The following is a 14,948-nucleotide window of genomic DNA, read 5'->3' on the forward strand; positions in this document are numbered from 1 at the left end:
TCGGCCAAGGACGTTCTTGGCATCGTAAAGCTTCACTCCTGGAAAAACCTTTGCGATAACCGGTTAATCCGGGCCAGCGAGGAAGCAGCTCAGGTGTCTGCTCAGAACACAAGGCCTCTCCCGTCGCATCACTAGAATGAGGCTCTCAAGGAGGCAGAAGCGGGGGCCTAGAAGCTTCCTAGGGGAGCCAGGTCCTGGCACACACAGCTGGCCAGCATGGGGCTTTGTTTTCTTTTGCTGGAGAAGGGATATGTGAGTGTGTGTGAGTGTGACGTAGGTCTTCCAAGGTCCCCAGGTAAAGGGACAGACAGGTCAGAAGAGCATCGGTCTGGACCACCCATCCTAAGAGGGAAACTGGGTGAGACGCCAAAGGAGTGGTGTTCAGGAAAGACTTTATGGGACTCTGGACCCCAGCATCCTTACTATGGCCCCAGGGACAAGGTGTGGTTCCTACAGTAAGAGACTTGCTGCATGTTCTCCTGGAGGGCTCTGGCCCCGGCTTTGAAGAACACAGGGCAAGCTGATTCCGAGCATACACAAGGCACCTGGTAGCGTGGGCCCTCGTGGGTACCACAGCGAAGACCCTGGAGCACCGGACAGTGGACCCTCCACGGTGATCATGGGGCTTCCTTAGTGCTCACAGTCTGAAGTCCGAGCTTGTGGGGGCTGCTCAGAGCGCTTTGCGAGCAACAGAAACCGACGTTAGCTAATGTAGCAGAAGAGAAATTTGTTAAAAGGAATTCGGAGCTCACAGAATCCTCAGGTAGACTTGAGAGCAATGCTTAGAGGCTACCCAGCCAGAAATGGGGGCCACACTCGTCCCATGAGCCTGGGCCCCTGGCTTGGCTGGGCACACGGGTTTCGATTCCCCACCAGCCACATGGTCAGGAGCTCAGAAATGCACACTGGTCTGTCTGTACTTGAACTTAGCAAAGACATCCACCCATGTCTTTCCAGTCCAACTTCCTCATCCCCTTTGAATTCAAATTGTTCATTCAAGACTCAGATCCAATCAAGTCAAGAGTTCTGCCACGCCGCCTCCTTGTGTCCTGCTCCCCAGGAGCTCATTCTTAGGGGAAGGAAAGCCATCTATCTATGTGGACTCCCCCTGAGATGTATGATCGCCATGGGTTTGGGTCAATCCACCTGTGCCCTCCTGGAAGCAGCTGCGACCTCCTGACCTGTGGTTGCCAGGGTTACGCAAACGCCCCTCCAGCTGGACCACCCACGGAGCCTTTCCAGGTCCATCAGCAGCTGTCAGCCCACCAAGACCATCTCAGAGGGGCAGAAACTTCTGGATGTCCTCCCTCGTGACACAAGGGTGTGTAGAGGGATTCAGGGGAGGGGCTAGCACCCCCCAATTTCTACTCTATTGAAGCTTCTCCCTACATCTAGGGGGTGCTTGTGGGAAGCCTCTTGTATTCTTAGGCCTCATGTGGTAAGGAAAGGACAGATTCCCTCTGCCCTGGTGTCCCCTATGTGTACCTGGGATGTTTTTCATGCCCCCCTCTGCCGCGGCCCAGGTGGCCCCTGAGCTCCTTTGCAGGCCATCTGTCTGTAGGGGTGCTCTGCTCTGCCCCTTCTCTCCCACCTGATGGCTGAGGCTTTATCTCCTGTTGGGTGGGATCTTGGCTTCTGTGATGACACATGCTTTCCCACTCTGGGGCTTACATCATCAGCTCCTTTCTCCCCAGGTTCAAAGCCAAGGTTTTGGACCTTCAAAAAAATATTTCTCTCTCTCAACCCAGCTCTTGCACGGCTGTAGTCTGAACTCTGGGTTTCAAAGCCTCTTTTGCAACTCAAAGCCAGGGATTGGACCCTTTGTTCTGAGTTTCCCTGGGAGAGCTGGGAACATAGGAAGCCAGCTCATGGGAATGGATATGTTGAAAATTGTCTCCAGCGGAACATCAGTTAATATCTCGGAATGACAATCCCCAGGTCCTACATTACTCCCTGAGGCTTCATGATCGTTCTTTAAGAGAGGGTGATTGGGCCCATTCCAGGGCCAGGATAGGGTGAGGGGAGGGAGGCCTTTTCGCAGGCACAAAATTCAGAGCAGTGCCTGAAAATTCAGCAATCAAGAGAAACAACAGTTGAATGCAATTACTTAAAAAATTGAAGGCGAATGCAAAAAATTCACAATGAACAGAACACCAGCATTTTAAGTAAAGACAGGTTGAGTACTGCTGATTTTTCCTTTTGCCAAAGGCCTCAATATGGTTCACCATAGCACTGATAACTGATCCTATCTTCATTTAAAATTTTAATATTTTGTTCATCATAGACTTCTTGCATTAATTTTGGGTTTAAAAATATTAACATTAAACTGTTACTTATCTTGATTACTGAGGGCTTTTTGGTGCCCTCCCTGAATCTTATGCCTTGCTCCCCTCCCCGCTGGCCCTGGGCTGCTTCTCTGGATGTGAAAATTAAGGTTCAGAGATGGTGAGTAGCTCAGGTGGAGCAGAAGTCCCCAAGGCGCATGACGGAGAGAGGGTCTCCAACCCATTCATTCATTCAACACACATGCCTTGAGCCGGCGCAATGCAGCAGGCACGGGGCTCAGTGTGTGGAGTAAGGTCAGTAAGCAGACAAGGTCCCTATCCTCATAGAGCTTACATTTTATAACAGGGGAAACAGTTTCCAATCAAAGAATTCACAGGTAATCATTTCTTTAATTGGAATTGGAATAAGTACTTCAAAGGAGAAATGTGGGAGCTCAAGGATCTGTAACAGGGCAGCTTGATGGGCCCTGGAAGATTCTGGAAGGATTCTCTGAGAGAGGGAAGTTTGAGCTGAAAACCTTAAAGATGAGGAATATGAGCAAGTAGAGAAGCAAGAAGAGAACCCAGCACGTGTCTGGAGGTCCTGGAGCAGAGAGAAGCCGGCACATTTGAGAAACCGAGAGCAAGAGTGCTGGTGAGTCCAGGATGATTCTGAAACAAACAGCCCTTACGTCTACAGTTAAACACACTAAAAATGTATTTCTCAGGACACCTGGGTGGCTCAGTCGGTTAAACGTCTGCCTTCAGCTCAGGTCATGATCTCAGGGTCCTGGGACTGAGCTCCAAGTTGGGCTCCCTGCTCAGTGGGGAGCCTGCTTGTCCCTCTCCCTCTGGTAACCACCCCCCAACCCCGGCTGGTGCTCTTTGTCTCACTCACAAATAAATAAATAAAATATCTTTAAAAAGTTGTATTTCTCATTTGCCTCACAGTTTAGAGTGGGTCGGGTCACTCATCTGGAAGTGGTGACTCGGAGATCCAGTTTTTTTCTACCTTTAATATTGCAGAAAATCAAAGAGTGGAGGATCGTGAATGGGTATGGGCGGTATCACTTCTGCCCACCCCCACTGGCCCGGGGCTCAGTCCAGGCCCCATCCCATTGGCCCGGGAGAAGGAGCTGGGCTGGGCGCTCAGGAAGAAGAAGTTGGGACCCTCAGCACCTTCCCTGGGGCAGGGTCCAGGCCAGGCAAGAATTTGGCCGTCATGGTTGAGACCTGGGTCTACAGTGTTCAGCCTGCGCTTGACCACCGATCGAGGAACGCATTACCCTAAGGGCAGCTGCTAGCTGAGAGCACTGTGGTTCTTCCTGGGAGAAGGACTGGTCATGCCCAGAACCCAATTGAGTGGTCGGGTTCCCACCCATGGCATGGAGTGGCCTTCACTCTCTTGGCCTCTTTTGCTGCAGCTCTAGTGTCCCTGGAAGGGACAAGGGAGAAGACTCACCTTTCAACAGACCTGGCAGGTCACTCTCAGGGCTCAAGTTCCAGGGGAATGTGATCTTCAGGACATGGTGAGGCTCTAGTTTCGAGGGAGTCTGGGGAGCAGGTTGGCAGGGGCTGAGCGAGGCTCATGAGTTTGGGTACCTGAGTGGAGGTACTCGTGAGTGAAGGACCCTGGGCTCATCGTGGGTCTGCCTCTGATTAGAGAGACGGCCTGGGATTTGCTAATAGGCAAGCCCTGAGCTCAGATCACAGCCCTGGGCTGCCCCTGAACTTGGGACTCTCCTTGGTCTGCCTTCTTGAACCTGTTTGAGGTTCCGACGCTTGTTCTGTGGGCCCTAGAATGCTGCCCCCATTTAGTCGAACACACCGAGCCCTGGGCCCTGGGATCAAAATCTCCAAGTAGGGCAGTTCTAGAAAACTCTTTACTCTTTGCAGGATGGGAGCGAGCATTTAGACAACCTGGGTGGTTTCTCTAATTTCCCCCAGCCGAGAGAGACAACGAGCCATAGGAGGAGAAGCCCAGATTTTGCAATAGGGTGGTCTGGCTTTGCCCCGCCCCAGCTGGGTAACCTCGATCAAGCTACTCCACTGGATCTGTCTTCTCCTCAGTCAGAGAAGGGGGGCTTAGTATCTGCCTGGAAAAAGTGTGCTGGAAGGTGGACAAGATAATCTACAGGGGCTCCGTAAGTGAGAACCGGCATTTTCCTGTGGAAGAGAATCAAGACAGGAACCCCCGCCCCCAGCATCCCTTTCTTGCAGCTGCAGCCTGTTCAGATACGTGTCAGACTGCCACTCGTCTACTCAAAGTTCCACACTGACCTCTCACCCAGAGTCAAAGCCAAAGCCTCCACAAAGGTCACGGCCCAACTGAGGTCTGCCCCCTCCTCACTAGCTGGCTCTGGACTCATCTCTAACCACACTCCCCCTGGCTCCCCAGGCTCCTTGCTGCTCCAAAACCCTCTCCCCATCCCCACTCCTGCCCCAGGGTCTTGGCACCACTATGCCCTCTGCCTGGAACGCATTTCCCCTTGACAACAACCCGCATGGTTTGCCCTCTCTCATCCTTCCCATCTTTTCTCCAAGGCCACCCTGTCGGGGAGGTCTCCCTGGCCACTCTGTTCTAAACGGGGTCCTCCATCCTCCAGAACTCTCTCCCTTGTTTCATTTCCTGCAAAGCCTGCCTAGTCCCTGACAGACTGTGAATGCGTTTTGTAGATTATCTCCACCCCCAAGGATAGAAGTCCTACAAAGTCAGGGGGGTTTGCCTATAATGTTCACATTCACGGCAATCCCCAGTGCCTAGGCATACAAGTAGGGGTTTCATGTTTGTTGAATGAATACCGGAGGACTCAAGTTGGGGGTGGTGGTGGTGCAGGTCAGGAGAGTGAGTTGTGGAATGAAGGACACATGGTCAATGTCCTTTTTCTCCAAAGGAAGGAGTTGGACTAGACCCCAGGAGATTATGAACCCCTGGGAACCCCTGGTGAGTTTTCTGTCTCCATGCCTTGTTCTGGGATGAAGGTCCCTAACTTCTCGCCGACCTTTAACAGAACTCAGCATTGTCCCTGTTCCCATGTTTCCTGGTTGGAGCTAACAGGCTCAAATCCTTGCTAAGAACCTACGATGCTGACATTCCATGATCTTATTCTGGTCTCAGCAGCCCCAGTGGTCCTGGCCCCCGAGAGGGGAATGGGAGCCAGAGGGGAGCCTTGGCAGGGTCAGTGCGGTGGGGAAGACACTGGAGGGCACAAAGGAGACTTTCGTATTACGACATGTGCTACCTTCTTTTTATGTAAAAGAACACAGATGTAAGGAAGTATGACAAAAATGTGAACAATTGTCCACGCTGGATACTGGGCATGGGGGTGTTTATCACAGAGAGCTTTGTGCTTTTTCTGTATTTCAAAAATTTATTAAAAAAAAAAAACAAACCCACAGATGTGGAGGTGGGCAGGGCAACCAGAGCTCGTGAGGAGGCATAGAGAAGCCGTTTCTGGGGGTGTCTGAGGGACCCACACTTTGGGCATTTTTCTGTGTGTGTGCGTGGGCAGAGGGGACGGCCCGGGTTGGAGCACATCCCCGGAGTTGTCGGAGCCCTTTCTTCTGTCCCCATTGCTCCCCCTTCCCAGGTCTCAGTTTCCTGCCTTCCTGGGGAGTAGGGAAAGTCTGAGAAGCCGCGTGCTGGGGAGAAGCTAATTCATTAGTGACGCTCCACAAGGACCATGCGCCTGCCGTGCCGGCGTGATTCATCACCATGATTGCCCCGCTGCCAGCCTGCGTGGGCCCGGAACGCCAGCACATTTTACCTTTACCCACTGAGAAGGGCCTGGTGGGAGGTGAAGGTACATGATCTACCCAGAGCAAGAAAAAGACTCGGAGGAAAAAGAGGGTTGGTCCCCTGTGCCCTTGAACCCAGGAAGCTCTGCCAGGCTGGGGCTGGAGTTTCAGGGGCACCTGGGGTTCCTGCCATGCCCGCAGAGCCTAGGAGGGCTGCCTGGTGCTGGCATGCCAGCTGGGAGCATGTGGTGGTTGGGGGGGGCGCGGGTTGGGCTTCCTCCTCCACAACGAATGTTCCCTTGGGGAACCTGCTTGGAGGGCGGTGGGGGTGTGAGGAGGAGGTGCTCATCCTCTCCCCCAGCAGCCTGGCTGGGTTTTCTTCAGCTTTTTGGTCTTTTCGAAAACGTTATCCCGAAGGAGTAGAAGAAAGAGTTGGATGGGGGCTTAGATCAAGCCCAGAAGGAGTTCAGAACCCTCTTACACCCAGTCTGGGTCTGGGCGCCACTTATTCTCTGCCTGAGTCCCCTGCCTTGGCTGGGAGTCCTCCCTTCATTTTGTGAGTGCCCCTCACAGGACAGGGGGTGGGTGGCTGGGTTCCTGGGTCACAGTGATACCTTCCTTGGTGTCCCATCACCTGTCAACCCCATGCCTTTCATCCCTTTATCCAACAAATATATATTGTGCATCTGAGCAAAAGAAGCCAGGAACCAAACAAAAAACAAAAAAGAAAGAAAAAAAGAAAAGAAAAGAAAAACGTGGGAACTGAATAATTTCATTTATATGAAATTCAAGGACAGGCAAAACGGATCCGTGATGAAAAAGGTCACACTCATGGCTGCCTCTGGGAGGCAGAGATTGACTTAGAGAGGCTCAGGGGAACGCTGAGTGATGGAAATATTACATGGGTGTTTCCATTTGTCAAAACCCATCAAAATGTACACTTACCATCGGAGCATTTCATGGTATGCAAAGTTTGTTTCCATTTAAAAAATGTTAAAAGTTCTCACTGAATATCTACTATGTGCCAGACACGGTGCAGCAGGGCAGGAGATAAACTTGTCTGCCCCAGGAGCTGACATTCCAGCTTCCAAGCGGTTCTCATGCTCTCCTGGCACTGGTCACTGCTCTCTGCCCCTGGGTTGGCCTCCCTCCCTGTCTGCAGTGGGGGTGGGGATAGGGGTGAGTCAAAGGTCGGGGTGCAGCTGGAGGGAGGCTAGAGGGAGAGTCAGATCAGTTACATGTGCACACCAGCCAGGTTCAAGGGGAGGCAGGATGGAGCATGCGTTGAACCTGCGGAGGCTGCTTTTAAGCAGGTTCCCTAATCCCTCTCAGGCCACTTTCCTCCTCTTCTTCATGGGACTAATGATGCTTTCCTTGTAGTTTTGGCAAAAGAGTTAGAGGCTCCCTGGTGAGAAAATTCACTGTTTCTTTATGTTGGTGTGGTATGTGATTAGCAGGACAAACCCCAGCTGCTCACCAGCCCGGTGACCTTGGGCAAGTCACCGGGCTCAAGTCAAACCCCTCAGAGCCTCAGTTTCTCCGCCTTTCATTTTGGGGTAATGAGGGTACCAACCTCAGACGTGTTGCAAAGACTCAGTGCAATGCTCTTAGTACAGCACTGGGCACATGGCAGACTCGGAGTAAATGGGAGCGAGTGTTTCTGCCAAGAGCTCTGGCAGGAGGGCTCTGAACTGGAGGGAAGAAGGCAGGGGCACACAGCTGTTGGTGGGAGCATGCGCCAAGAGAGTTGCAGAATGACAGTGGTCATCCTTGGTGGTGCTCAGAGCGGCTCACGTGTCCCAGTCCTCTGCCCACCGCAGCCACACACAGACCTCCAGCGTAGCTGGCGGGACAAGGCAGGAGACTGGAGCATGAGTGCACTAACAAGGAACCTGTTGGGCAGTGGGAGCGGGGGGATGGGGCGGAGCCAAGCTCCCGTCCCCACAAAGCCTCCGATGTGACCCACCCTGAAAAGGGCCAGAAAGTAACACTGCTCCGAGTTACTATCCTAAAGTGAGGATGGGCGCAAGCCACTGGCGATGAGTAGCCGGCATTTACAGCGCCCCTCCGTTCCTCCCCGAGAGCCACTCGGGCGGAGTCCCGGAGTCCGGTGTCGCGCGCTAGGTTTCCAAGGTCCTCGGTGCCTTCTGACTTGCTGCTCCGGGTCCATACGACCGCTCACCAAACGGCTCGTAGTGCTGGAGGTGTAGACAGCGTCGGACGTCGGGTCGGTGTTGGCACAGCGCCCGGCTTTCGGGACGCGGAGCTTGGGTTCTCTCGGCTTGCGCCCGCTCACCCGGCGGGTCGCCGGGGCCGACGTGGGGGGGGGAGCGGGCCCGGGAACCAGGACCCCGCTCTGGTGGCACCTCGGCCCCGCCCCGCCCCGCCCCCCCTCCGCCTCATTGGCAGCCGCACACGCGTCGGGGGTTGCCAGGGCGACGGGTCGCGGAGCCGCAAGTCAGCGCTAAGCCGAGGCAGTCGGCCTCCGGCGGAGGGAGCGCGGGAGGCCGGAGGGCGGGCGGCGGAGCGCAGCTGCGGGGCCCCGAGCGGGCGCCTCCTCCCGGCCCGGCCCGGCCCCCCTCCCCGCGCAGGGACAGGCCGGGGCGGGGGGCCCTGGAGCCGGCGCGGCCTCGGCCCCGTCGGGGAGGCCCCGGGGGCGGCCAGGGCGGGGCGATGCCGGGAGGCGGAGGCGGCGGTGGCGGCGGCCGCGGCGGCGGCCCGGGCCGGGGCCCGTGACCATGGGCATCGCCGAGTCCACGCCGGACGAGCTGCCGTCGGACGCGGAGGAGCAGCTGCGCAGCGGCGAGCAGCAGCTGGAGCTGAGCGGGAGGCGGCTGCGGCGCCTGCCCAGCGCCGTGTGCGCGCTGAGCCGCCTGCAGAAGCTCTACGTGAGCGGCACGGGGCTGCGCGAGCTGCCCGAGGAGATCGAGGAGCTGCGCGAGCTGCGCATTCTGGCGCTCGACTTCAACAAGCTCGAGCGCCTGCCCGACGGCCTGTGTCGGCTGCCGCGCCTCACGCGCCTCTACCTGGGCGGCAACCGGCTGCTGGCTCTGCCCGCGGACTTCGCGCAGCTGCAGAGCCTGCGCTGCCTCTGGATCGAGGGCAACTTCCTGCGGCGCTTCCCGCGGCCGCTGCTGCGCCTGGTGGCGCTGCAGTCGCTGCAGATGGGCGACAACCGGCTGCGCGCGCTGCCCGCCGAGCTGCCGCGCATGACGGGCCTGCGCGGCCTGTGGCTCTACGGTAACCGCTTCGAGGAGTTCCCGCCCGCGCTGCTGCGCATGGGCCGCCTGCACATCCTCGACCTGGACCGCAACCGCCTGGGCGGTTTCCCCGACCTGCACCCGCTGCGCGCCCTGCGCGTCTTCTCCTACGACCACAACCCGGTCACGGGGCCCCCGCGCGTCGCCGACACCGTCTTCCTCGTGGGCGAGGGCGCCGTCGAGCGCATGGCAGAGCGCGACGAGCCCATACCTCGGCCGCTGCCCCGGCGCCCAGTTCGGGCCTTTGAGGATGAGGAGGAAGAGGACCTACTCATTGGGGGCTGTGGCTCCCGGGCTCTGGGGGCCCCCCGGGACAGCCTCCCCGCCCTGGAAGCCGCTCCGGGACTGGGCACCTGAGCCTATGCTCTGGGCGATGGACTTGGGCCATTCTGGGAGGAGGGGCTCTGGGAAGGTCTGTGGGAACGGCAGACCCCTACCTTGGGGCAGTGAAGGGGCACTTTGGGCGAGCTATAGGGACAGGCAGGCCTGGGGGCCATCTTCGCACACTCCTGGTTGGTAAGCAGCCTGCCACCTGGCTGCCTGCCACCTGGCTGATCTCTGGGCAGTCCTCAGACTGGGAAGCCTGGCTCCGTCTAGTTGCCTCGGGCTCTGTCTAGTCTGATAGCGTCGCTGACAGCACAGCGGAGATGCTGGTCAGCGCTGTCCACGGCATCACCACCTCTGGCTGAGTCTGGGTGCCCAGCGTGCCACACCAGCCCTCCCTCTCCTGGAGTTTCGATCTCCTAAAGCCACCCTTCCTGGTGCAGGAGCTGCTACCTCTGGGGTGGACCACAGGCCTGTGTGAGCCCGAGCTGCCCTTGGAGGAGGGCCTGGGCCCCGCGCCAGTGCCCAGGACAGAAGTGGGAGAGCGGGATTGGGGCCCTAACACCCAAGCTGCTCTTGGCCCTCCACTGGGGCCCATCGCACATACCTCCCTTCCCAGGCCCCCTAAAACTTGCATGGGGTAGGGGGCGCTTAGAAGGCAGGGTCTTTACTCCCGCCTCTGATTCTGTTCTCTCAGCTTGTGCCTGGAATCTCGCTGGGAGCAGAAGCTCTCTCTCCCTTCCCCAAAGCCTGAGCCTTCCAGCTGTCAAGTTTGAGAAGAATCCACTGTGCCTCTAGGGCCTCCTGCGAGGAGGAGAGAGGATCTCTGCTCTGGGAGGCTGCTCCGGGGCCTCTCCCACTGCCTGCACTCTCCATTCCCTTAAATGGGCACAGTCAGAGTGGCTGGCACCGCGTGGGGCACGGGACAAGCACTGTGTGCCTCCACTCCGTCACCAGGGACAGCCTTAGGGGGTGAGGAGTGGGGTGCCGCTCTACAATTCCCAGGGCCAGATCTTTCCCATCCAAGCAATAACGGAAGGTGGGGGCCAGGGCGGGGGACACTCAGGGACACCGTCAGGGGCAGGGGCCCCACGTGGTAGTGTTTTCTTTAGGAAAAAAAAAAACCCGGCTGTAAACATAAATTATATTTCTTGGAGAAAGAATGTGTGTTTCCCACATGCCTGTTTATTTATAAGTCCCGGGAGCACTGGGTCCCATGGCTGTGGGGAACCTGGGCTCCCTCTGGCACGGCGGTCCTGTCCATGTGCGCCAGCTCTGCGTCAGGCGGGCCGTGGCCAACAGTTGTGTCCCGTCTGGGGACCAAGTGCCTGCCGTCTGTTACAAATGGCTTTGGCTGCTTGAGGCTGGTCTCCTGTCTCGCTCTCACTCACTCTGCCTGCCAGAAACCACTCTCACCTCCTTTTTTGTCCTTTCCAGCTTGCTTCATAGGTTCCTGGCTCTTAATATAAAGTGAATCTCCCTCAAGCTGGGCTGACCTTTCTCTCTCCTTTCACTGGCACTCGCCCCTCCCACCCTCTCGCCATGTGTCTATTCTTCCCTCTTTCCATATCCCTCGCTCTGTTTTCCTTTTTCTTCGTCTCTCCCTCCTTATCTCTTTTTTACTCAGTTATGGTATTACTTTCTTTCCTCGTTATTCAGGAAAAAAAGATTTAAAGAAAACATCATAAAGCCTCAAGTCTAGAGGCCCATCTCCCATGAGAAGATGCTGCCCGGCCACGGTCACCATGGCAACAGGGCTGATGTCATTCAAGGCCCAAAGGTCAGGTCCGGCCCAGCAGCTCTATCGGTCACTGGGCTGGGCCTGGGTTACAGGGAGGCTTGGGATGGATCTGGGAGCAGCTGACTTGCAAGTGAGAGAAAAGGCCTTGAACGGACAGAAGGAGTGGGTGGGTGGGGAAGACTGGAGGCTACCTTCTGCTCCAGACGACGAGGGGTCTGGGGCTTGGCTGCAGAGCTTTTCCCTCCTGGGGCTCCTCAGGTGCCCCTGCTCCCCTGGCTGGAGCTCCGTTAGGGTCAGTGGTCCTTTCTGGGGCTTGGGAACTTGGAGGATGGACTTTTAGGTCTCAGAATCACTCGAGGTAGGAAGCGCAGCTGACCAGAGACTGTCCTCTTGCTCCGTGACTCAGACCACAGCGTACAGGAAATAGCCCTGAGGCCAGATTCAGAAGGCGTGGGTTCCAGTCCTAGTTTTGCAATTGGCCAAGTGACTTGGAGCACGTCGTGGTCCCCTGGGCCTCAGTTTCCCCATCTGCACACATGGTGTGGGGTTTATGTAGATGTGATGCTACAGCTCAGAACACCATGCAACCCGGCATTTCTCTACCTCCCTCCATGCGAATCTGAGATGTAGGGGAAGTCGAGGTGCGGGGGTGGGGGGAACCACGGTCACTCTGGAGTACCTACTGGTCCCCATAGCCCAGATTTCCTCCCTCTCGGTGTGTTTCCCTGTACCCCTTCCCCTGTTGCACCTGCCTGAGAACTCTAGGTGAGGCCAAGGCCCCATGCGTACCCCGGGGCCATGTGCAGGCACAGAGGGCCCCTACCGAACATGGCATCCTCATCCATGGCTGCTTACCAGCCAAGCAGGGGCTGCCAAGGCTAAGTTTCTTTCCAGGGAGAAGAAAAACCTGTTGGGGCCCAGGTCCCAGCTTTGCTACTTGCTTGCACCACCACCAGGAACCAGCTCCTCTTGGGAAATGAGACCGTTTGGCTAAAGTGGTTGCAGACTCCTGGTTTGAGAGCACTATCAAGGGTCTGGGTCTCCATCTGGAAATGGAGAGACCAGGGTAGGGAGGGGGCCATTGCCAAGGACAGTTGCCAAGGACAGCTGGAAAGAGCACGGTATTGGGAGTCCTAGCTCACCCCTGCCCCAACTGCCTGTGACTTCTCACTTGGCGTTGGGGGGAGGGGACGGGGGTTGGGGAAGGGAAAAGATTTTTGGAGGGGAATTTGTAACAGTGGACCTGTCTACAGCACTCCTGTTGGTGCGGGGCAGTCAGTGGGGGGTGGGCCTTGGGGGAGCACCTTGGAAGCTCTCCAAGAACTGTGTGTGTGCCTAGGGTTCAGGGATCAGAGACAGAGGGCAGGGAGTGGCGACCGTGATGACAAATGAGCAAAGGCAGTAGCAGGGTGAGGGACAGGCCCGGGAGGGAAGGGACTTGCTCATCCATGGGGTTCAGGTCTCCTAACCTTGAGCTGAATCCACACCACAGGAGATCCCCTCTGTCCTAAGCTGATGGTCAGGTCTCGGTGCGTGATGGGTGGGATCGTGCCCTCCCAGAGCCTCCCTGCAGCCAGACCTGGCCAGCAGAGTGGCGGAGACTGAGACTAGGGTATGTGTGTGTGTGCGCATGTCCTTTCTTAATTTGTGACAGTCATCCCCCGCTTCCCACACACCCTCTGGGGCTTGGGAGAGCAGAAGGCGCTGCTCGGGACCTGGAGGTCCTGCCCAGAACCCCCTCCTGCCTCCTAATGCCACCATGCCGTCTTGCCCAGCTACCTGTCCCAGAGCTTCCTGAAGACACCTGGACACTCTTCTTCTGAGGATGGACATTTATTAGCACACCTAGGTGTGCCACACAGAACATGGATCAGACAGGGGTCGCTGCCCAGGGGGGCTCACAATCTAAAGACACAAGGCACACACACGCACACGCGCAGGACGCAGACACAGGGAGTGGGGCATCTTCAAGGGACACAGATGGTCAGGGGAGCCACGGGCTGGGGAGTACAGCATGATCAAGCGTGTCCTTCCGCTGTCTTTGTTGGGGAGGAAGAGGAGAGCAGGACGTGGCCCAAGATGGCCTTCGGGAAAGCAGCAGCATCCGGGAGGGGTTTGCGTGGGGAAGAGCACACCAGAGGACAGGGTTCCCGGGCACAGGGAGAGATGGGCAAATCTCTTGGTGAAGGCATGGATGCTGGGAGAGCCGACAAGGTGAAGGCAGGAGAACCAGGCAAAAGGTCCAGGGGGAGCCCCTGAGGGGGTCTTCCCTCGGGCCCAGCTTTCCAGAGAGATCCTGAACAGAAGTTCTGGCAAGGCGTGCTCTTCAGGCTACTTACCTGACCTGAGGGCTCCCTCTAATCTCTGGGATAGAGATCAGAAGCCAAAAGAAGAAAACCACCTTTTAACGGGACACTGAAGCCAGGTTGGAAGAAATTGACGGGGTGGAAGGGGACAGGACAGGTGGCTTTAGGTGGGGGTTCTTGGTGCATCGCAGGGAAGCAGTTGCCCACCCCAGGTGCTGGGGAGCAGGGGTGCGGTGGTACCCTTCACTCTGGAGGGGTCAGGGCCAGCCGCTGGCACATGGGGACAGACGTGCACTTGCTCCTTCTGGGTCTGCGACAGATGTAGCACCTTCCTTCTAAAGTACCCTGAGAGCTGCCAGGCCTCGGCTTCCCCCAGGCTACATGCGGGGAGGGCAAGAAATGGGCTGGGATGGTTATTGCTTTTTTGTGAACTAAGGACACTGGTCCTGGGGAAGGAAGTAACTTGCCCGGGAACCACAGTGGCTGGAAAAGGAAGACACTGGGGCCCAGTTTCCTCAGACTGGAACTGGCCATGGGCTCTTTCGATTTGGAAAGACTCTTCTAATCCTAAAGGATTAAATCAGAAAAGGGTAGAGAGGAGCCAAAGATCCAGCCAACAGACCTGGAGCTCCTTCCTGGTCCCCGAAACCACGAAAGGCCAGTCAGCATTTGGGGGGAGAGGTAGGCAAGGTGGAGGGTCCTGGTTTGGATTGTCTGACCTGCCTTGGAGGGTGGTGACAGTCCCCTGGGAGCTGAAGGAGGTGATGCTGGGCTGGGTGAGTGAGAGGGTCTCAAAGAGACTCCACTCCCGACAAGCCTCGCTTCAGGTCTGATAGGGAAGTATGGCTGCTCTCCTGCTTTCTGGGTAGCTGGTGGGTTCATATTCTAGATCTGAGGAGGGGCTGGAAGGTCAGGGAGGGCCTCATCACCAGTGAAGCCAAATCCCAAAGGGGACACAGGGAGACTCGATCCCAAGCTTCCCAACCCCCTCACCCAATACCTCTTCTCTGGGAGGTGAGGTAGGGCTGGGACCCACGGAGGAAACAGCCGAGGCCCTACTTCGTCACGATCCTTTATTGATCAGAACAGGCCCTGCCACAAAAAGCGGGGCCCATTCCCACAAAAATATGATTTTGCAAAGAGGAAATTTTGCTGGCTTAGAGGGTGGGTGTGGTGGAAAAATTTTGTATGGTTCTTTTTTCCTTTTTTTCCTTCAGTTTTTCTTCATTTCTCTTTGCTGCATTTTTTTTTTCTTGTGATAGTTTCTGTCTGTCTTTTAAAAAATAAAACGCTTGCACTCAAGGACTCCAACACA

The 14,948-nt window shown here is 56.6% G+C and overlaps 1 protein-coding gene across 1 annotated transcript; it reads left to right on the plus strand.

Moving 5' to 3' along the window:
• Window positions 1-8,666: 8,666 nt before the first annotated feature.
• Window positions 8,667-9,795, plus strand: LRRC10B (leucine rich repeat containing 10B). Its single transcript, XM_032879182.1, has one exon. The coding sequence runs from the start codon at window positions 8,741-8,743 to the stop codon at window positions 9,617-9,619; it is 879 nt and encodes a 292-aa protein (XP_032735073.1). The 5' UTR covers window positions 8,667-8,740; the 3' UTR covers window positions 9,620-9,795.
• Window positions 9,796-14,948: the final 5,153 nt, after the last annotated feature.

This window comes from Lontra canadensis, unplaced genomic scaffold (genome assembly GCF_010015895.1).
Source record: "Lontra canadensis isolate GAN:19392208 unplaced genomic scaffold, GSC_riverotter_1.0 scaffold66, whole genome shotgun sequence".
Classification (NCBI taxonomy): Eukaryota; Metazoa; Chordata; class Mammalia; order Carnivora; family Mustelidae; genus Lontra; species Lontra canadensis.

Bases quoted from the DNA above. Each gene is read 5' to 3' on its own strand.
- LRRC10B (XM_032879182.1), top strand. From the start codon at position 8,741: ATGGGCATCGCCGAGTCCACGCCGGACGAGCTGCCGTCGGACGCGGAG.